Source organism: Gymnodraco acuticeps, unplaced genomic scaffold, assembly GCF_902827175.1.
Source record: "Gymnodraco acuticeps unplaced genomic scaffold, fGymAcu1.1, whole genome shotgun sequence".
Classification (NCBI taxonomy): domain Eukaryota; kingdom Metazoa; phylum Chordata; class Actinopteri; order Perciformes; family Bathydraconidae; genus Gymnodraco; species Gymnodraco acuticeps.
This window is the reverse complement of record NW_022989748.1, coordinates 2,069,169-2,092,098: the sequence shown is the minus strand read 5'-3', so window position 1 is coordinate 2,092,098 and position 22,930 is coordinate 2,069,169. Positions and strand designations below refer to the sequence as shown.

Sequence of the window (22,930 nt, the reverse complement as noted above, 5' to 3'; positions counted from 1 at the left end):
TCTCTGATTGGTGTGTTGCTTGACCAATGACCCCCGACCTTTGTTTTGTTATCATTACGTGGCTGTGTGTTAAGATCAGGGGTCTCAAACTCAAGGCCCGGGGGGCAAATCCGGCCCGCGACTTCATTTTATGTGGCCCCGCAAGAGCTTGCAAAGAATATAATACGTTTATTATACGGTTACATGCCACTTTACAGAAGCAGGTTGCCCATAACCTACATGTCCCACAATGCATCTCGTTTTGTGACATGGGTACACTGAAGAGACTTGCAATTATTTGGCCTGGACTTCTGCTTTCAGACATAGTTAATTACTAAGTTATTTTCCTATCAAATATTAATCCAATTCAGAGGCAATAATGTAATATAATAATACATTATTTGATATATATATATTATATATATTTATATAGTTAAAACCGGCCCTTTGAGTGCAACCTTAATGTGAATGTGGCCCGCGATGAAATTGAGTTTGACACCCCTGGTTTAGATGAAAGCCCAGTGGCGATCTGTCCATCTGTTATACTGATAAACATAAAGACATCGCAAATAATATGATATACAGTACAGTACAAGTATTCTACTTCTGGGTCTCTGTGTTTCATTCAAGCTCGGCTCTGTGTGTGTGTGGCACGAGCGCATTTTGTGAATGCATGAGCGGTAACGTGGAATGTTGTTGTTAGCATCTGGTTAGCTAGCTATGCTAACGGATATAAAGAGCTGTTTCTATACCAAGGTGGACTGAGAGGATCTTATAACGTCAGCTCAGTGAGGTAAGGACTCTCTCAGTGTTTAGATAGTTAACTTTAGTGTAGGTTAACTTATCTCAGTGTGTCTCAAACGGTTTGGTCACCATTTATGTAAACAAGTATTTGCGAGGAATACCTTTATATGATCATTATAGTTATTAAAGAATAAGAGAATAAATGAAACGCAGTAACACAAGAATAGAGTTTAAAAGGGGAGTGATTAGTAAAATATCCATAAAGAAAAAGTAAATCTGTTTACAGTTCTGTTTCATATGGATGCTGAGAGATGTAGGCTATCCATAGATCTCTTCATTTTGCTCTCAAAGTGCACCAGATTGATGCATTTAACTTCAATATTTTAAAAATAATCTTCCTGGGGGAGCATACCCCCAGACCCCCCTAGAGGAGGTTAGGTCCACTCCCACCTAAAACATGTTCACATGGATAGGACACTAAATACATTTGCACACTTTTGATATGGTGGCCTATCCATATCAAATTCAATCAAATCAAGTTTGATTTATAAAGCACATTTTTAAACGATTTTTGGTCGAGCCAAAGTGCTGTACTTATAATAAAAAATAACCTACAGTAAAGACACTTTACAGCAAATACAACAGCACAGTTTGTGCAGAATATCAGTATATATGAGAAAACGACACCCTCTGTCCTAATATGTTTCTGTTTTGGTGGTCGTGCCACAACCGTGCATGTATGCACAAGTCATAGGTGCGCTTTCACACCCTGCAATGTGTGTGAAAGACAATAGACTTTACAGCATGTTTTTTTTAACTTGAAGTTGCGTTGGTGTTTGTGTGTTGGTTGTTGACGGCAGTGTGTGCCCCCCTTTGGTAAATGATTGCCCCCCCATTCGATTTGTTCTAGAGCCGACCCTGCATCCTGATGACCAATGAATGATAAAACACACCTTCCAATCTTATTTTTAAACATTTATTTTGATACCCAACTGATTATATTTACAGTATACTTTGAGTAACATTCAATATGCTTAAAACTAAATCATACAAAATAATCTGCATGTTATAAAGCTTGCATATTCCAGTATGCTTCTTCTTTTCTTTTAAAAAAAAATTACAATACCATTCTTTTAATGAGGAAAAGCACTTGTAGACTTCTGAGTTTGTTAGGTCCATTTAAAAATTATTTAGCAAACACCCTTTTTTGAATGTCATGCGCTTGCAATTTGCAGTAATGTTTTTATTTTTTTAAAGTAAGTGCAAAGTTCTGTTCAGGTTTTGTGTGACAAACAGTTAGTGGCATTGCAGTCCATGTTGTATGTACATTTTGTAGCTTGTAAGTTAACATTCAGTATTAGTAAGAAGAGAATGACAGACGGAAAAAGCCTCTCAACTAGAGTGAACATATTTACATTAACACATTGTTTCCTTCATTTGTAGACAAACAAATAATGTATTTTTATTTTGTTCATACATTTGAGCTATCACTTCTTCAGTGAGGAGCCTTTTAAAGTTTTAGTTGAAAAAGAGAAAGTTAGATGATGTCAGTAGTACAACAACTCGGGTTGCTTTTTTATTTTTATGTAGGTTTTGTTCCCTGAAACACTTAAAGAGCTTCTATCAGTTTCTACTATAGTTAGTCTGGTCTAAAAGTGTATTCCATTCACATGTTAGTCTAAAAAGGCATTAGCTATATCCAGTCCTGAATATTTCTCCACCTCACAAACCACTGGTACCTTATTTACTGTACGCGATATAATCTATAGCACCTACAGTAACATTCGTCTCGTAACAACTACACTCTAAGGGCTGGGGTCTCACCTAGGATAATTAAAGGTTTGTGCTTTCAAGACATTCCCTGTTTGGAAAAAGCAAAAGGGTGTGATACTTCATCACGGCCTGAGGGAGGCACTGTGAGCCAATCAGGACACAGAACCCCAGAGCTGATAAGGCAACAATCACCACATGAGGGCATGAGGTAAGTGGCACACGAGGAGCAACCACACCTGTTACATGCCCTTAATGAGAACAAATAATATGATACTTCTCTTAGGTCTTGTTGTATATTAGTTAGGGTATAAAACCATTTGGATAGGGGATATTAAACTGAAAATAGATCCAAATGATATGAAAGTATTCCACCTCCAGGAATGTGAGCTGGATTTTTAGGAGAATACCAGCCTCCTTTTACGCTTGTCCACCCTCTTGACTCCCGCTCTCAGTCTCTGAAGTCTGAAAGACCATGGAAACAGATATTTGGACAAGGCCATCAAGCTTGAAAACTATAAGAATTCTAAAACACATCTTTACTCAGCTTTTACTTGAAACGGAAACGAATGAAGGGATTGAAATTGAAAAAGTGTGTTTTAGTCCTTTTTCTCCCCTCCACCAATCTTTTGGGGGCCATGACAAGGCCCCTCACAAGCTCAAGTCAATCATGATGTGCTCAAAGATCTGCGTGTTTCCCTTGAAGCTGGAGGTGAAGATGAAGTCCCTGCGGTCGGTAGAAACCACAGTGAAGGAGCGCGGTGCCTGGATGTACACTTCCTTGAAGCGGTCAAAGAGTTTGTTCTCATCATCCCACATGTAGATCTGCGAGAAGGTGTAATCGCTTCCCAGAGCCATGTAGTAACGCTCTTTGAAAAAAAAAGGCTGGAGAATCATGGAGCCTCGTGAGGGCAAGGCCTGGATCTCTGTAAACTGTTTGGTACCCCAACGAAGGATTTTGGAGTCACCGATATAGCGCGTCATAGCTAGGTAGAGTTCCTCCTTGATCCGGAAGTGCTTCACAGCTACAACGTCCTCCATGTGAGGGATCTCTCCCTGCAGGACAAACTTCTGGTTGCTCCGGCTCCACTGGTAGATCACAGGCACCTGCGAGCGGCTCGCCAAGATAAGGTGCGCCTTCCCATCCAAGTCCAGAAACTCTGCGTCTGTGTCGCGGTACCACTCATGCAGCGACTGGTAGGAATAAAAGCCCTTATCGTTCCACTTGTAGAGGGTGGACAGGCCTGCTTTTGAACTGTCAGCAATCACAAAGAACCAGTCAGAGCCCACCTGGAACGCCTCAATGTCATTGGGCTTGGAGATCTTGGACACCTCGATGTCCTGAAACCTGCTGAAGCTGCTTTGGTCCTCATCAAACTTGTAGATGTGGGAGCCACCAAACAGCTGAGCCACGATGACAAACACCTGGTCCTGGATGACCACTGACTTGCACCCCACAATGGACTGACCTGAAAGGCAGAGAAAATAAAAATAAATGGGCCAATACCAAATTGTAAAAGGTTGTTATTGAAAAACACTTTCAAACTTCTCCAGCTCACTACTGGCTGGACAGGTTTTCTGAAATGCTGCGTTTAAATATGCAAATTAGCCATTATTTTGATCAAATATGTGCTAATTTGAATACATTTCTAGTACAGAAACTTGAATATAGTATAATGCCAGGTGGGAAATTCTCTATTTGTAAATTCAAACCTAACAGAGTTAAAGGTTTGTACAGAGGGATTTTAGGATATTTCTTTGTATCATTCCATAGATCAGTAAAAACTGTAAACAATGGGAATGAAACTGGTGTAAGTGCTACTGAATCTACAAACACAAAAACGCAGTAAGAAAAACTCTTAAATGTGTATTTTAGATGTGTTTTCCTTCTCAAAATTCAGAAAGAAGACAAAATGGCCGACATGTTATGAAGGAAAATGGCCCAAACTCTCAAAATGTAACAACAGCATCCACAGTTAAAACATTTGCCGTACCTGTGATGTTATCATAAGTCCTGAAGTTCATTTCTATGTGGTCCCACTGGAAAACCATACAGCTCTCTGCGCTGGGAGCAGCTATTGTCACATAGACGTCGTTCTTATAGCTGAATGTGTCCACAGACAGAGACTCAGATGCCAGGGACTGATGGAGGACGAAATCTGCAGAAAAGGCACATTCTGAATTTAGAAACCCCACACTTTTGCCTCCTCTTTAAACTTGTTGGGATGACCTGGTTGAGTGGCCTGATGCCAGTTAGAACAGAGACAAGGCCATCTGGCTCAGGTGTTTCTCACCCGTTGAGACGCACTCGTTGTGCAGGCTGGTCATATCATTGAGGCGCTTGTCCTTCATGTCCTCTGGTCCAGCACACACGACATCCGAAACCGTGGCGTTGGTGTTCTTCAGCCACGTCATCAGCCACTTGGCTCGGCAGTCACACTCGAAAGCATTGCCTCGCAGGTCCCTGCAGAAGAGAGGTACTCGGTTTCATTGCAGACGAACAAAGTAGCTAAAACATACATTAGAAGAAATGCATGGGACCCGGGATTCATTTTTTAAACGGATTATGAAACTCACAGCTCTATCAGTGAGTCCAAGTCGTTGAAAACGTCCCGAGGTAATGCTTTAATGTTGTTGTTTGCCAAAGACCTGGAAAATACAGCCATTGATCAATACAGAAAATCATAACTCCAATGTCAGAAAATGGAAAAACATGCATCATATTTATAGACTTAAGGTACAAGTAACACTTTAATGACTGGAAACACTGAAGAAAAAACTAATATTCTTGATATATACTCAATATTAATGTTCAATGCTGTTACCCTTATTCTGAATCAAATGGGAATTATTAAGCATCACCTACAATGGTTCACAATGGCTTCATATTAAAAAATGACTTTAGCGAATAAATATTACAGATGAGATGTCTTAACAATGTATGGGAATGATTTTAAAGGTTGGAACATACAAGTGTGTTAAGTCCCTGAGTCCTCTGAAGGAATATTTGGATGCAGTCTCCATCTTATTACTCTCAATGAACCTGAGGACAACAACAACAACACATGTTAGTAATAAGCTTATGGTATGGTAACACACTCAGCACATGTCTCTGTGAATGGATGTAGGAAATACTGGTAAAATGTGTACAGTTTTAAACAAAATATATTATATTTGCTGAAAATATGTCTAAAAATGTTGGTTGTGGGCAAATAAGTGAAGAATATTCTTTAAACCAAATTAAATGAAACCACTAGAGGGCCTCATTTACTCTCAGAAAGAGCAACTTCCACCCAGAAAACCTCATGTTTAAGATCACAATGTGCCATTTTAACCTAACTTACAGCTACATTAAGTAATTAAGTATAACACTCATGTTGTGTAGGCAATATGTTAAGCTATTACACTGATAATAAACACTGAAATAACTTACAGATACTCCAGATGTGAGAGGCCGGAGAACGCATCGTCCCGTACAGTTGTGAGAGAATTGGAATTCAAAAGCCTGATGAATAATAAACACTTTAGAAGATGCTGTCTGTCAACAAGAAGCACTGTTTTATATAGAGGATATTTCTACGATTTTTCTTTCAGTGATCAAAATACAGCATAATCAGCCTCATTCCAACACATGTCAAATCAAATGTGGTAAGAGTAAAACAATTCAAGAAAAAACATCTATCCAAATCAACTGCATCCTCCATCAGACACAGGAGCAAACCAACATTTTGTTCTGAATTAAACTCCTATTTAACTCACCAAAAAGACAATCCCCTTGTGCAAATAGTCCATTTTAAAGGTGAGACCATACACGCAAAATCAGTGTTGTTGTTGTTATGCAGATAGGATTATGGACTTTAATTAAATGTCATCTTTCAGGCTCTAGTGCAAAGAAAATAGATTTAGAAGTTTATTTTGCTAACTTTGATTCAGTCAGACCATGATGCCTCATTTGCAAATATAAATACAACAATTGTTTTTAAAAGACTAAATGAAATGCAATAAATAACCACAAGAGTTTAATGTTAGATCTATTAGTTGAGATGGTTCCGTATACCTGTAGTGTCTTGAAATAAAATAGCAAACGCGCTGCACTCATCACAACATCAATCTGGCTGTTAATCATCATGTGTGTTATGGCTTTGTTTAAACACTCTACATCTGCCACACCTATGTTTCTGAATCAGTCGTCACTAGTGGAGTAACTGAAGACAGATGGCCTCCATCATACGACATGTGACTGCACTGAGAGCTTTAAAGGTGTCCAAACCTTTTAAATCCTTCCTGCTAATTGCTCTAAGACACTTAATGCTTTACTGTGTCCGTATTAAAACCATGCACATCAGGAAGTCAGCTACTGGACATATATTTTCTTCAAAAGTACCACACACTTGATCAATGAAAGCCAATATTATAGCGTATTGTTGCTGTTTATAAAGAGTTTTGTATGTGTATTGCAGCAAGTGGTGAATGAAATTAACGAAGTAAATGTACTCAAGAAATGTATTTCAGAATAGACTTAGACCATTTCCATTTAATGCTGCTTTAGGCTACTATTTCAAAGGGAAATATTGTACTTTTTACTACCCTGCATTTATCAAAAAGCATTAGTTTTTTAAGATTTGACGTAAAACATATGCAATTACATATCCTTAAAACACAAACAATTCTTAACATTTTCAGCATTGTGAGTAGTTTTACTCATGATACTTGGCTGATAAACTGACTTTTGTAGGGGGGTATTTCCCCTGACTGGTATGAGTACTTTTAGGATCTAAATACTGATTACATCTTTACACTTTGAGGTCTCTACCACTGTTGAATTCTTCACATTGGTTTTGCAAGTGGCCAATTTGTTGTTCAATCAATCAGTGTTCCTGCCCTAAAAGGAGCCTTTGCTACGCGGTAACTCCTAACATGCTATAACAGAGGAAGTGTGATGTTGCTCTTACAGTAGCTGGAGGGATGGCATGTGAGCAAACATCGCCTCTTTGACCTCAGAGAAAGTCCCATTAACGAGGCTCCTGTAAGGAAGGAGCAGAAACGATGAGCAAATCAACATCATAGAGGACTGCATTGCTTTTCCACAGCAGCTCTTATTAAGATGATGAACATCATACAGCTAGCGACAACTAGTATACTCTGCTTTACGCATGAAAACATCGAGCTACTCACAGGGAATTGACGTCGTTGGGGCTAATCCTGGGGACATTGGAGGACCCGACGCAGATGATGGACTCCCTGGAGCAGCTGCATGTTGAAGGACATCGGAAAGCCTTCTTTAAATGAGCCGGCTGCGATAGGAAGCAGAGCCAAACAGAAAATAATGTCCAGATCTTGAGAGTTGGCAACATCTTTCTTGCCGGGGTTGCATGTGTGGGGTTTTTCTGAGAGCGCGAAGAGCGTTTACACCCTGCACCATGAAATGCTGCACTGACTGCCTGACATCAGCAAATCAGCTGCAGCTCCTCCGCGTGCACTCTCATTATTTATTAAGGCTCAGCTCCCGTACGGTGACTGTGGGTTAAAACAGCCATGCGCCATACATGCAGAAGAACTTCATCTAGCAATCACCAAACATGGCTTTTGGGGGATATATGTTGCATTCATGGGGATTATAGTTTTATATCATGAGGCTGAGCAGATATATACTGCGTGGCTTAGAAAGACTTTAAAAAACACATTTTTAAATGACGTCAGGTTATCACGCGCGCACATTTTCGCATAATTTCAAATATGAAAATCAAATGCGTCATATGAAGACTCTTTATGAATTATTTCAGTCAGTGACATTATTACTACTATTACTTTACATACTGTACAGTACCCCCCCCCTCCATACAAAGAAGGACTGCAACACAATATGAATCTGCAGTCACACTGAAACTCAATACTTCCCATTTTTACTGCTAATCTAAAAAGGTATTTATCAAAATTAAAAAATATTGAATAGAGCTCCAGAAAACTCCTCAAAATGAATGTAATTTAATAACAAATGATTTAAATGAAAGGAATTCCCAAACATCACATTTTTATTGTTTGCCTACAATAAAAATACCAGATCCCTGACAAGACATGTGCAACGCTAAAGAGAAACAATAATACTATTTAATAATTATTAATTTTATAGGCTTTTGAGATAAGGTAAGCAAACAAATCCACGTTTTGATCATCTGTGTGAGAATTTTCAAGGGCTTTGTCGAGCAAATTCATGTGAAAATGTGTGAACATTTGCAATCATTAAAGATAAAACAGGCCTAAGTCCATAATATATAAGTCAGAAGCTGCCAAGGCCAATGCTGGATTTCCTCTATAAAGTCTAGCCATTTGGTATTCGCTGAAAACCATTTTTGCCTTTTTAAAAAGCTAAAGAAAACACTAATACATAAAATGATAAGATAGTTGCTTGTGTTGTCATAATGTGTCCTGTTTTCTTCATGATCTCTCGTGATTGTTTTACATCAGCTGTTTCCTTCGTGCAATGCTTGCCACTGATAGATGGCTTGCATGAAAAACAGACTGTGATGCCGTGTGCAGGTCTCTTAGTGGCAGCTAAGTGATTTACACACTGCAGCAGGCTTGATCAATAGAAGGGGGGTTCCTTAAAAAACTGGCCTGCACAAAACAATGTGTCTGACTCTCTCCCTCAGCATCCCTGCAACCTCAGCAAAAGATGGGAAACCCTGCAAACTGGTGACGGGAGAGAAAAGACAAAAACAATCAGGAGAGCAACATTTGAACGACAGCTCTGCATACAGAGAGCCAGGCAGCTGATGCACTGATTCAGGATCAGTCCTTCAATTCAGGATTCTTTCATCCTGACTGACGACATTTACTACCACAAAAAACAAAAAGCTGTTTTTATAATGCTTCCTCTGTGTTTTTAGGAGTACTGCCGGAGCACCCCCCCTGTATTGTGTTAATGGTTACAGCCTGGGAACAGTGAAAGTGTGCTGATCCAGCAGCTTCATCTATCTGACTTCAGTCCACTCTGCCAGGGCTGATGGGCTGCTGCACATCATCAGACCTACATTAACAACTACAGTTTAAAAAGCGGCGTGTGCTGAATGTACTTTGCTATCTAAAGCACACCTGGGCCCGGCACTGACGCAGCAAGAACTACTGATCAGGGTTATTAGAGGAAACACAACATGCTTTTTAAAGGAAGCTTTTCAGATGAGAGCTTACTGTATGTTTGCCAACTAATGCAGGTGACACGTTTTCCTCTCAGTGAAGAATTTGAGTTTGATTTCCATATCAACGAAATCCTGCACAGTTCATGTATTTTCTTTGGATATGTACCTTCCTCAAAATCTAAACGTACCTTTTTCTGATAAACTGAAACTTATCTTAAGCTAGCAAACACTAAAGACTGCTTTAACTTCATGAACATATTGACATTACAGAAGTAACACTAAATTCATGTTCTGTTCTCACACCAGGCAAAAGTAAATGAATAACAAAGACCCTATGGATTATTTATAGTAAACAAAACATAGCCTTAATTCTTAGACCAACTAAAATAATTTAAGGTACATTTTAGATCTTTGTATGACTGTGTGTATAGCCTTTTGTAAGGTCCCAACACATGTAACTGTACTTACCTACACACATCTTAAATTCTTAATAGCAGGTTTGTGAACATTTCCTTTACTCCACACAGCAGTGATCCATGTTTGTTGAACTAAATCGATTATCTGTTCATTATATTGTTTTCTGCTGCCTGAAAGTAAAAGAGCCGATTAAATTCACCGGCTTCAAATGGAGATAATGGCTCAACGGTTTTTATATCACATTACATCACACTGCAGAAGACATGCTGCAACATACTGCATTATCAAGCGATTTTGTTTCATATGTCAATAGTTGGAAAGGCCTAATGCATTTCCAAGAGCAGAAGGCGCATAAAGCATGCCTGTGTCTGCTAACATTAGCAGAGAGGAACCACGGGTAATTACATTCCATTGCACTGTGGAGGCTTGAGATGGTTTTAATTAAGAGAAATGACACAAAGTAAAGCCCCTTGTTCATCCTTAAGCTATTTTGAGTCCAAATGCCATTAGAAATGAGGTTTTTTCAACATAAACAGAAAATGCAAGTGTTCACGAACAACCACATGCTCCAGAGAAGCATGTGTATGCATTTAGCGTCCTTAAAATATCTACTAATTATGACGCGTTCACAGAGGAGGGAATTAATCAGTGAGTCACTTTTGTTTTAATGAACACCTGGAGGAAGTTTCCACACCAGCTGTTGCTCCAGTCTTTGACCTCATTACAATATCTGGATTGATAATCCATCAGCCTTTTCAAAACACACAACGTTCAGACGGGGTGAAGAAGAAGATCCCACAGTTAGAAGAACTCACTTAGTTTTCTTATTATAGTCATTCTCCAGTGGTGTCCTCCTGGCACGGTGGAAGTACGGGGGAGCTACTTCTCGCCACATTTTTCTCTTTCTTCAGGGTCTTCAGGCACTTTTCAAGCCTTTTCATGCACAGGGTCACGTCCTCCCGCGTGATGCCCACAGCCGAGGCAGCGTTAAGGTACGGACACGGGTAAGCATCGGAGTGAGACATGAAGCCTCGGAACATGTGTCCGCTGATGGTCTGCTCCTTGCCCAGCGGTATTACCCTACAGACAAGGGTGGAAAAGAAGGATAACGTGGAACATGAATGTTATTTAGCATGTCCGGGAAATCCTTTTTTATGACTACGACCTGGCTAAAGCTGAAGCTGTTCACTTGACGGACAAATACTTATTTTAAATCAAGTTATTTGACTTTATTGGAGAGTGGTAATATCACTTGTAATGAAGGAGGTACACTTGTTAGTCAACAAAAACATTAGCTACAGTAAACTAGTCATTAGAAAACAAAATATATGTAAGCTAACTCCATTCTTTACTACTCGGTCAACATTTGGGAAGCGGTGCTTTCAAGAATTTGCCATTGATGATGTTTTGGTGTGCTGTGATTTTAGGATTTGTGTTGAATTTATAGTATTGGTGAATTTGATTTGTAAGCAAGCAGATCTGAGACCATTATGGAGAAGAAATGCATTCATATGATACAGAGCTCTTAATATGTTGCACATTGAAAGCCAGCTCCCTTGTATCATATCCTGCAATGCATTATAAAGATTAAAGTGTGTCATTGGAGCATACATTTGAAATATCAATGCATCTCATTTGCGACTCAGATTCAAGGATAACAGATATTTTCCCTTGGTCTGTATGTATGTATATAAATAATGACCCAAATAAATCATTCATTCTGGATATTTTAAATATTTAGATGGGCTCCCAAGCTTTGTCCATCGAAGGGGAAAATTGAGAAAATTTGAGGCAACAAAAGAACAGAACCTAACATGGTGTCAGTGTTTGTGCCTGAGGCTCCAGTGGAGACAACAGCGCTCCGTGATGGAAACATCCCAGGAAATTAGGATGGGCAGTGTAATCTTCTAAAGTGGTTGCTGTTCCCTGAGATTCAGCAGATCCATCCGGCCGATTGCTGCACAGCTCAGGCACCTATTTTTGCCTAACCTCCACACCCTCTTGTTTTCACTCCCCTCCCCATGTTCCCCTTTCCAGGTCAGATTGTGGCCCCTTTAAAGTGTTCATACCTAAATACAGCCTGTGGTTCTTACCTGGCTCCTGACACTTGCCGGGTGAACAGCATGGAGCCCAGCTGAGTCACCGCCCCGTCGCTCTCCGCCTGGAGACCATCCAGAGACATGGCTGGGGGGGAGGGGGGGAAGAGAGGTGCCACACCCAACACACAAACAATGATTATACTGTAAAATACATTTGATTTATGGAGTGCTTTTCAAGAAACTCATAGCCATGTTAAAGAGTGAAAATGCATCAAAATATCAAAAACTACACACTACAGATGAAATAAAAGAATGTACTTATGTTACAGATGCTTTAATAAAAAAAAAGCTATTGGCAACTATTTCGATATTGGATTGATAGTCATTTTTCATGCTAATAATGTAAAAGAATGCAGTTTTCAGCCTCCCAAATATGGAGATCTCCTGCTTTCCTCCGTTTACATTTAAAAATATATTTGAGTTCTGATCTGACAATGGACACGGACCATCCAAAGACCTTTGGATTTTGAGAAACTAGGATGGGCATTTTTCTGACATTTTATAGATCAAATGATGAGCAATCATTTCTTGCAGCCCTAATATAAGTTCAGAAAATGAAGCTTTCACCGTTGAAAAACCCCAAAATGTATGGACTAAATAGAGTGTGCATACATCATGCCTGTACATGCAGCTTACCCAGGGAAATGGGGTTATGTGGGGTGTTCAGCAACCTCTCCCCGTGTGCAGAGGCGAGAGTCTTCAGCTCCTGAGCCAGCAGCAAATAAATCTCCTACAGGACATGCGTACACAGAGAGAGGCATGGAGACACAGAAGTAGAGGGGGGGGCCATACAAAAGAGCTATAAATAGAAAACTCTGCCACAGTCTTATTTTAGCAGCAGCAGCCTCGGTTTTATTGCTAATCAAGCAAAACCTACCGGCAAGCAGACTGGTCCATGTCCCCTCCCTTATCTCCCCCCTGTCTCCAGAGAGGCAGGAGAGGAGGAACACATGCTTTAATCCAGTGATTCTAACACCTACATGTTTGGAATATGATGAAGTGTTTCATTCTCAATGCAGTGTGTGCGGCTATGGATAAAAGGTGGAGTACACAGATGTTATTATGCCAGGACATGAAGAGGAGCTGCACAACAACAAATCAGTGTTTCTGTTGCTGGCTTCCCCAGTGAAGCGTCGCATATTAAAACATCTGCTCTCTGCTACAGTGTGTGTGTGTGTGTGTCTCCTGCGTACTTTGCTGACTCATACTATTCTAATTCGAAAGCACCAAGAAGGAAAATATTTTCTGTCAAGAGTCAAACACAAGTGTCTCCAAGTGTCCCTTGTTCTCTAGCAACAATGGACGACTTTCTTACCCCTGCAGAGGAGGGAGTGCACGGCCACGACTCTGCAGACAATAACTGTGTGTGTGTGTGTGTGTGTGTGTGTGTGTGTGTGTGTGTGTGTGTGTGTGTTGACTAAACCCCATCCTACCTAAAAAACACACATCATCTGCTGGTTCTTTGCAATGTCTACCCTAACGGCTAACATGAGTCTGTAAATTATCAGATGAAAAGTCTGAATTATTTAAAGCGTGTGACCCTGTGGGGGATGTGGGGAAATCACTCACTTCTGCAGACACTATGGAAACGCGTCCTGCACATTAATTATAAATAATGTGGAGCGAGGGAAATCAATAAGCTTTGATGGCTTCGGGTCATCCGATAGGCCTGAAGTATTTCCTAAATGTATATTTCTGCTACGCTTTCCCGCAGAGGGCATTGTGGGGGTTGTAGGACATCTTGTAGTTGTGTCATCTTTGGGTTTCATGAACAGATTGGGATTACTTGTTTTCTTAAAGGGACTTTACTGATAAACATAACAGAAAAGAAGATTTATCATCTACAGCTCTTTCTTAAAAAAATGACCGTTGAGTCATTTGTTTCTGCGTCTTACTGAGGTTTGAGCATCAACATAAAACAGATAAAGTCACATGTGCAGTTTGTGGAGGAGCAGTTCGGGGGTGTGAGAGTGCTGCAGTGAATCCTGTTTTAAGAGGGGGGATGCTGCATTGTGAGAAAAGTCTGCTTTAAATGGGGGAGCCACCAGGGGATGTTTTCTGAAACTTCTGGATCAATTTCATGCTGCTATAGCACACGCCTCCCTTTACACTGACTCGCTCAAGTTCAAAGTCTCTTTCCTCAGTCAGAATGCAGGTAAAGAGACGCACACACACACACACACACACACACACACCAGGAAGTCAGAGAGTGATCCACTGCAATTCAATACAACTTATGTAAGCTGTTCTCGTCAGTTTTCCGGGGAGAGATGTTGACACAGCACACACAGAAACATAGTCAGGCTGACATTGCCGCAGTATTTTCCTCCTACCAATCCATGTTGTTTTTATCACACCATCTGGAATATGACTGTTTTTTTATATTAATAATGACATTTCCTTCCAATCTCGCTTTCCCAACGCCTCATACACAAGTTAAAAACATGGAAGCATCCTGCAGATATAAAACTCCGCCTGAAAGACATGATTAAATAAAAGTGGTGTTGTGAGCTGATGTGTGCACGCTCTCACCTTCCTCTCTGACAGGAGCTTCTTGTAGCCGCTGGCTCCCAGGGTGAGGAGGGTGATGAGGACGTCCAGGGAAGGAGAGGCGGACGCCCGACCTGGACAAAAGGGGACAAGTGACTTTGTGCATACAGTAACTGATTATAGGTAGAGATATCCACTCCTCATATTAACCTCGAGGACAAAGTAAGCATTGGTGGCTGTAAAGGTAAAGCATCACATGAGGTTTTTTTCAAATCCCTGACAAAATATCAGGGCTAAACCAAATACTTTAAAGCTTAATTAATACATTTGACATTCAAATTGTAAGTCCACAATTAAATGCTGTGCAGCTTTCTTTTGTAGGCCTACTCATCATGTTTAAAGGCAGTGTGTGCACAGCTGCAGATAAAAATTAGGCTACAGAAATCTTATTTATATTATACTATTTGCAAAACATTTTTACCGGTGTCGTCAAATCAAACATTTAAAATAACTCAAAAGCATTGTAAGATCCAAAAGTATATTTATTTATTTATTGATAAAAACGTTAAGAAACTGATTTGAAAAGCAGTTGGGTATAGAAATACAAAAAATATTTTAAAATGTCTGATTATAATATTTGTTTTTGTTTCTGTGAGCTCATTATGTCAGAGAATGTTTTTGTTCTGATTCAAAATAAATTCCCTCCCAATAACTGGGTTCATATCCCTCATTCCTCTCAATTGTAATAGATGTCATTGTGCTGATCATTAAGAGGAAACGTTTTGCAATAAATAAATCGTGAAAAAAAATAATCCCACTTGACTCACCTGGGTACATCTGGCTGATCTCCTGTACGAAGGACTCGTCGAAGCCTGCGATGATGGCGCCACCTACTGGAACCATGAAGTTCTTGTCCAAGCTCTGCACAAAGGCGTCAATTCTTCCGACACGAGCCCCCTGACGACAGACAGCCAACACCAAACTGTCACCAACGGGTCAAGTGCATGAGGGCCAATTACAAGCGATATAGTGTGTGGAACCCACCTGTTGGATGAGGTGCATGCATTTAGACGATTGCACTCCGTATGCATTGTTCACAATGTGGGGAATGTTCTGTTTGGCACACAGAATGGACAGCTCCTCCAGCCTATAGGACAAGATTATAAACAATCATCAGAATTCATTTACTTTTGATCCGAATTTGGCTAGTTCATTTGTCATAGCAGCGTAAACAAGGGCTTGAGCGTTAATTAAAAATAAAATTAATTAGAAAATATACATTAACATTAGAGTAAAACATATCAAGAGTGACACAAATATTTATAGGGTGTCTCAATCAAATTTAACAATATAAACATGTAGATAAGTTGGTATACACTATATTAGACCAACTAAACGTAAACATAGGATACTATTCACATTATACGAGTGTTAAAAATGAATCACTTCTTAGTACTTCCTGTTGTACCAGGCTTCCCCTTCCCAAGGTTACCCCCGATTCTGTCGCGCTCTCATTGGCTGCAATCCAAAAACTGTCAGCAAGCGGCAAATCTAGGCTAAGGTCTTCAGTGTGGAGTAGGTGAAAGGCGTTGAAGGAACATTATCCACCTGTCGGGGACCCGCGGGGCAAAGCAGGAAGTAGTTGAATGAACACACAGGATGTTCTCGGCTCCGAGCTCCTCGATCTTGCGCTCAACTGCTTCCAGGTCTGTCCGCAGCTCATCGCCCTCCAGAACGTTCTCCACCACCACCGGCTCAAATCCTGAGGAAACAAGGAAGTAAGAGCAGGAGGCGGAGGAAGCCCTCCGGTGGGATGACGTTATGAGGAAGGAGCACATGTCTAACTAGCATCGGGGAGAAAATGCCAACAGAAAGTGCAAAGATTGTGTCTGCCATCACATACTTCAACAAATATGCTTCACATGGCACCATTTCAGATATATTCCCCCAAGAAAGGGCCATCTGCTGCCATATTTCTGTCTGTGTGAGCAGGAAGTGAGGGTGACTGATGGGATGTTCACCTGCTGTGATCATGGCTTTGAAACAGGACTTCTGGTCGATGCGAGGCCAAATGATGTAGCGAGCTTTGGGTCTTCGGTGGCGAAGGGTCAGGAAGCACAGAGTCAAGCTCATTCCTGTTGCCAAGGGAACTACAAAGCAGCTGGCCACACTCCGGACACCTGAGGAGCAACGCATGGTTATACAAATGGATTTTTTTTGTAATGTAAACTGAATCCTAACGCAAAGGCACATTTTATTTTTGTATTTTGATCAAGAGGTTTTTTATATGAACAACTTTGTGCTCTAGTAAACAATTTTAGTATTTTTTCTTTTGTTGTAAATACATGAATGGTGATGACATAGCAAAAGAGGTCACACCCACAAAGCATAATAAACATCCAATACATTAATGCAAGGGCATGACTTCATCTGTTTTTTCCCAGTCTAAGCACATCTTTCAGTGGCGTCAACACAACAACAATAAAACACATTCCTTGATACAAATATTCCATTTTCTTGCAAAGTAGTTTTCATAATAAATACACACCTGAGAGCTTTAAGATGTCCAACACCACGGAGTTGGTGAGCTTGTTGAGCAGACTGGACCCTGCAGCTTTGGGCTGGACGGCAGCGATGTCACCTGACCGACCGATGCCATGGATCAACCTTCAAAACAAACGTTGCGTTCAACATTCACCGGACACCAGAGAAGAGTTTTATTACTTCTGATCATTTTTAGTACTATATTGAGTAGAGCCCAAGCGTTATTAGTATGGGCAATGTGAACTTATCATGTTTGCTCCTGTGGGTATTGTCCACAGTACATGACCATTGCATGTATGATACGTGTAATGTGTATTTGTAAAGCGCTTTGAGCATCTGGAAAAGCGCTATAATAAATGTAAGGAATTAATTATTATTATTATTATACATGAGTACGTTTACAGTGTTATTGTTGGCTAGGCACAGTTAAGATGTTTTTAACACTTAAATATACAGCCTTATTTGGTTGAAACTCTTAAATAACTAATCAGGAGCCTCATCACATACTCTTATGTAGGTTTCCCACAGCATGAAGGAAGCTAAATTCAACACTTTCTTTTGTATTCCCAACAATTTTACAGGCAACTTTATCCAGATCGGCATAACGTTATATATTTATTTTAAACAGATGTTGACTGTGTTAATTCCCTAAAAAAATTCAACTGCCTGTAAATACCTGTCCGCATTTTTTTTAGATTTTAGAAGGCAATGACCGAAAGAAAACATCATAAAATCGTACTTCCCATAACTGAGCAACTAAAAGACTTTTAAAAAAGGGATTCTTTTAAGACAATTTAATACGAATCGGGACCTAATTTGAGATCAATTAATTCAATGACTTTGCTATTTTTATAAAAATAAAGAGAACCCTGATAACGACCAAATTGTATTAAGTCACATCAATATCTTCCTCACAAAGCTATATTGCTGGGATCAAATGTTGTGTGGCATAAAATGAGCTATACAAATTTAGAGACCTAATTCAATCTTGTAAAAATACGTGTATTTTCGCATTGGACACAACAACATTATACAGATGTGTGTTATAAAAGGTCAAACTTGAACCTGTAGTGTCTCCTGGCCACGAGGCTGGAGGCCACGCGGCCCTCCCTCTCTCCGACCCCGCAGTTTCCCAGGAAGTTATTACTGTCCATCACAGCCAGCTCGCTGAGGAAGAGCTCCACGGTGCTCTCACTCCATCCCTCCTCTGGACACTTTCCCTGTGACACACAATGAGAGAAGCTGATGAATCTGCAGAGACCTTAACATGAACAACATGAAGCTGAGGACGGTACCTGCTCCAGCAAGAGTCTGATCAGCTGCTCATGGCTGCGGCGCGCCTGACTGCCCTGTCGAACGTAAGAGGTCGACACGATCTTCTCACTCAGGCTGAAATTCTCACTGTTCATCTCTGGAAAACAAATATGTTGAGATCACTCCAAGGCACATCATTTCAATATATGAATTTAATTGTGCTTGATATTTCAGTTCAGTGGAAAATGAGAAATAAAATCTCAACTCTAATTGTATCCACTTTTGGTCTAATGTTTTCAAAATAAGCAGGTATTTAGCTTCTTACTTTTATATCATATTGAAATACTGTTGGTCTATAAGTATTAAGACATTGTAGTACCAAAAGTATCAACAATGAAAAGAGAAATCAGGGAACAGACTTGTCTGAACCTAAAGAACACGTTTAAAGACAACTCCTTGGACATTTTAATGACAATATTGTTTTTAATTGGTTCATCTGCATACTATGTTTAAAATTTAGAGCAATTCTTGGTCTATAAAAGTCAGAAAACAAAGGAAATTGTACACAGGTTCTCAAACCCAAGTTGTTCTTTTTTTGCATAGAAACAAATAGTGATCAGACTATTTGTTCAGAGGATCACAATGGATATAAACATGTGGCTTTACTGTGTAAAATAATCCCCAACAGTTTGAGGGTGTGTATGATCCTGACTTTAGGTGAAGCAGTATTATATGTATTTAAGGTTTGTCAAATTAATGCATAATTGCAGCTTATGAACAACACAATTGAGAAAAACATACACATTTAAGTTTTCTTTAAAGCTGCAAGGCTGTGGGGAAATAATTAAACACAATTCTGCTTTTACATCTGATCATTGTAAGCCTACTATAAATGAGATGTTTACTGTCAGTGAGGCCTGGGGAAATAAAGTATTAGATGCATGGTAAGGGTACAGGTTTATCTTTCCTATTAAGACAGGTTTAGTGTCTCATTCAGCCAATGTTTAATCTCGAGTAGAAGCATATTCAAACAGGAAACGCGGTCTTATACCGTTGTTAAAAAAATATAAAAGTTGTGATTTTTTAAATTATTGCTAAAGTTAGCATGTCTACAATTCTGATTGCAAGCTACCTCCAGTTGTTTACCTCTTAGCATAGCTGCAAGCAACTCGGCTAAGCTAATGTTTTCACATGAGGAACAAGAGCGTGCAGCTTAACAGGGATAAGTTAGTAATTGACCGTTTATTATTATCAATAAATAAAAAAGATATCTTCTTACCTGACAGCTTTCAAACCAGCCTCCCAACTACAGGCATGAGCATACAGCAGGAGGAAGCAGCTTCTTCGTGTTTATTAAAGAAAGTGCAGCGAACATCCAGAGTGTTGCACTGCCGCCCCCTGCTGGAGGAAGGTAACTACTGCGGTCACATCAGCCTGCTCCACTTCCACCTTACTCAAGCACTCTTTATTATTCCTGCCATTCATTTATGCGTATAATTATATAATTTATAACACCACGAGTGAGTTATTCATGTAAAAGAAAAAAGCCTTAAGATTTAATAGGTCATTTTGCAACTGTGACACAACACTTGAAGTGTTTTCTTGACTGCAAACAACAAATTGTGTCATATTTTTTATTCAATCATTAGAAAATAGACAACAAAATATTACAGCTTTTAATATAAACGTTTTAATGTAAAAATGATATTCCTGCAAAGAAAGAATACCTTTTTATTTCAAATTGTTTAGCTTATGAATTCGAATTTTATTTGAAGTCAATGCAGAAATCCCCCCCCACAAAAAAATTGTTTAATAAAAATATATAAGTGTCTAGTGCAGTATAAGAGGACAGGGTATAAAGACATTATTTAGCTTGTATTTCAAAACTAGCCACAAACACAACTTTATTTCAGCTCTTTGGCAAAATGTATTGGAATTATTTGCAACATTAGGAGAACAATTAAAAGGCTAATAGTATGGTGACCAACAGTAATGGGGCAAAGCAGGAAGTGTATCCAAACTAAAGCAAAGTAGCAAGATTAAAATGGTAAATTACAAGAAAAAAGTTCTACATTCAAATTTACTCTAAAGTAAATAGAGAATTGAAAGTTATTGTGAATATTATGCAGAATTACTTATTTCAGGGTGTGCTGAAGTGGATTATTTTTACTGATGTGGAAAATGGTCACACTGACCAAGATTTTAATAATCTTAACTGCGTACATAAATATAAAGCATTGCATTTTATGGAAATATTAGTCGTATATACACAATTCTAAATATTTAGTATAAACAAACGAGTTAAGTAAAAGAATATACATGTGGTGTAAAATCAACATTAAATGTCCGAAGTGACGAGAGAGCACATTGTCCTCACACACAGGCAGATCATTTTATATATCATTTCTTAGCCTTTCATTAGTCAATTACATTTGTCATGCATTCACAAGATTCAAAATACTCATGATTTAAGGCACAATAAAATCACTACAAAGACAGGAAATAACCGAGTTTCTGGAAGAGTTCTTTTTGTGAACAGGTTCAAATCCTGTTTGTTTTTTTGCTGCAGAGGGGGGAGAAAGATGGCAATGTGGTGGCATAGCAGGGTTTTAACTTCATCAGCTATGCCAACATCTTGCCTTCCTTCCTGGACCCAGGTTAGGCTCACACAGGTGGTTGGAACAGTCCATTCAGGAGCACATGACACACCAACACATAATTACATGCAGACATGTTTGTAAAACAACGAGCTGCACGCGGACAGGTGTGTGCGTAATTAAACATGTAACCTTCACAAACTACACAAACATGCTGTTTTATATCTCAGAAATAGGATGTTTAAGTTAATAATGATATTAATCTGTATTTGTAAAGCACTTTTCATGCAAGATTTTTACATCAGGCCAGACTTTAAAACCTTTTAGTACATAACAACATGATGTAACAGTTTAACACTTGAAGAGAAACAGGTAAAAGGTATGATAATACAAAATAAAACACAATCAAATAAATATATGATCCCTCTTGGTCAAATAAAGGAATACAAAACCAATAAATACGATAACATGTAAAAAAAAAAAATCGATTCAATAAATAAAACAATAAAAAAAAAAGATTACAATAAGATAATAAAATAAATAATTCATAGGAATAAAAAGTTCAAATGTTTGAAAGACCAACTTCAAAAAAGGGGAATGTCGCTAATAAAACAATGGTAAAATGAATAAGTCAAAACCTTAGAAATAAATAAAACAATATAAAATAAATAAATAATAGAGAATAAAACACCATTTAAAAGTGGGGAGTCGCTAGTAAAAAGCAAATCTAAAAAGAGAACGACACTTCAACTTGAAAAATAAAACAGAAGCAGGCCTGTTTCTCCGTGCTTCCTCTACCCTCTCACCTACCTATGGCTGCCCGCTCTCGGAGCCTCATATCCGGCTCTCTCGCTCTGTATCCCGGCTCCATGTCTCCGCACCAGGCGCCAGCAGAGTGAAGTAATAGAATGAGGGTGGAGGAGATAAGGCTGTCCTCCGCCCAGCAGCAAGCAGCAGCCGGTGTGTGTTTGGTGCGTGTTTGGTGTGTGACTGGCGGTGCTACAGCGGGAAGTGTGTTAAGGTTGGTGGCTGCACACTGCACTATATGGGCGCTGACGAGGAATCTAATTGGCCCAAATTGGAACGGGACGCCCACTTCTGAGGGGAGAAACCCGCCTCACCTGTAATAAAATGTCTCATGGGTCAAATATAAAAATAGCCTCTAAATAGGCACTGGAATACTCTCACAAGATAGATAGATAGATAGATAGATATATAGATAGATAGATAGATAGATAGATAGATAGATAGATAGATAGATAGATAGATAGATAGATAGATAGATAGATAGATAGATAGATAGATAGATAGATAGATAGATAGATAGATAGATAGATAGATAGATAGATAGATAGATAGATAGATGGATAGATAGATGGATAGATATAGATAGTTTATTCAACCCAAATTATTAGTCAAAAATATTTAAGTAAAATTTGTTTTAAAGATATAATAATACAAATGAACATTAGTGGCAAGTATATAAAAAATAACATTAGCGTAGACATTCACAATAAAAAGGACATTTATCACTACTAGACTATCTAAATAATACACAATGCAAATATTGAATAATTTTAGTACTCCGCAATATACAGTACAGTCTCACTTAGCTGCAGGGATAGAAATATACTACACAGACAGATATTGGATTATATATACATTATAATTGTGCAAAGTAGCTGTTGTGCAAATTGTTGTGGGTTATAGAAAAAGGAGACACTTTACACCCTATGGAGCAGTGAGTTCTCTCTCTTTATAAGTGTAATATTACACAACCTAATCAACATCCTAACACGTCGTAGGAAAGATGAATACGATGTTTTACTGTATTTAATGCTGTGGTTAATTTGAAAAAAGTTGATATATCATGAAACATTGTCGAAACCTCTTCAATCGT

At 39.1% G+C, this 22,930-nt stretch overlaps 2 protein-coding genes across 4 annotated transcripts; both read right to left on the bottom strand.

Annotated features, from left to right (window-relative positions):
* Window positions 1-1,836: 1,836 nt before the first annotated feature.
* lgi2a (leucine-rich repeat LGI family, member 2a) lies at window positions 1,837-8,032 on the bottom strand. Its single transcript, XM_034228535.1, has 8 exons — window positions 7,669-8,032; window positions 7,446-7,517; window positions 5,927-5,998; window positions 5,465-5,536; window positions 5,071-5,142; window positions 4,788-4,957; window positions 4,488-4,652; window positions 1,837-3,962 (listed from the first exon to the last, which is right to left on the bottom strand). Exons 1-8 carry the CDS (start codon window positions 7,845-7,847, stop codon window positions 3,145-3,147), a joined length of 1,620 nt encoding a protein of 539 aa, XP_034084426.1. The 5' UTR covers window positions 7,848-8,032; the 3' UTR covers window positions 1,837-3,144.
* sepsecs (Sep (O-phosphoserine) tRNA:Sec (selenocysteine) tRNA synthase) lies at window positions 7,669-20,989 on the bottom strand. Of its 3 annotated transcripts, none has more exons than XM_034228726.1 (13): window positions 19,713-20,989; window positions 18,475-18,590; window positions 18,245-18,399; window positions 17,184-17,302; window positions 16,657-16,815; window positions 16,244-16,397; window positions 15,680-15,782; window positions 15,463-15,592; window positions 14,678-14,769; window positions 12,782-12,875; window positions 12,140-12,230; window positions 10,862-11,126; window positions 7,669-7,787 (listed from the first exon to the last, which is right to left on the bottom strand). In XM_034228726.1, the coding sequence occupies exons 2-12, from the start codon at window positions 18,586-18,588 to the stop codon at window positions 10,880-10,882; spliced, it is 1,458 nt and encodes a 485-aa protein (XP_034084617.1). In that variant the 5' UTR covers window positions 18,589-18,590; window positions 19,713-20,989; the 3' UTR covers window positions 7,669-7,787; window positions 10,862-10,879. The 3 variants fall into 3 exon arrangements, with proteins under 3 accessions (XP_034084617.1, XP_034084692.1, XP_034084542.1); XM_034228801.1 differs by lacking the exon at window positions 7,669-7,787 and adding an exon at window positions 8,297-9,183; XM_034228651.1 differs by lacking the exon at window positions 7,669-7,787 and having other exon boundaries at window positions 9,960-11,126.
* Window positions 20,990-22,930: the final 1,941 nt, after the last annotated feature.

What these genes read in the sequence shown, in the direction of transcription:
- lgi2a (XM_034228535.1), bottom strand. Translation starts at nt 7,847, where the DNA reads ATGTTGCCAACTCTCAAGATCTGGACATTATTTTCTGTTTGGCTCTGC. An exon ending in CTCTCACATCTGGAGTATCT is followed by an intron (nt 5,537 to 5,926) that starts GTAAGTTATTTC and finishes TGTTGTCCTCAG; the next exon opens with GTTCATTGAGAGTAATAAGA. An exon ending in CTCAGGGACTTAACACACTT is followed by an intron (nt 5,143 to 5,464) that starts GTATGTTCCAAC and finishes TGTATTTTCCAG; the next exon opens with GTCTTTGGCAAACAACAACA.
- sepsecs (XM_034228726.1), bottom strand. Translation starts at nt 18,588, where the DNA reads ATGAACAGTGAGAATTTCAGCCTGAGTGAGAAGATCGTGTCGACCTCT. An exon ending in GTGGCCAGGAGACACTACAG is followed by an intron (nt 17,303 to 18,244) that starts GTTCAAGTTTGA and finishes TTTGTTTTGAAG; the next exon opens with GTTGATCCATGGCATCGGTC. An exon ending in AGCTCCTGTCAGAGAGGAAG is followed by an intron (nt 12,876 to 14,677) that starts GTGAGAGCGTGC and finishes CATGTCCTGTAG; the next exon opens with GAGATTTATTTGCTGCTGGC.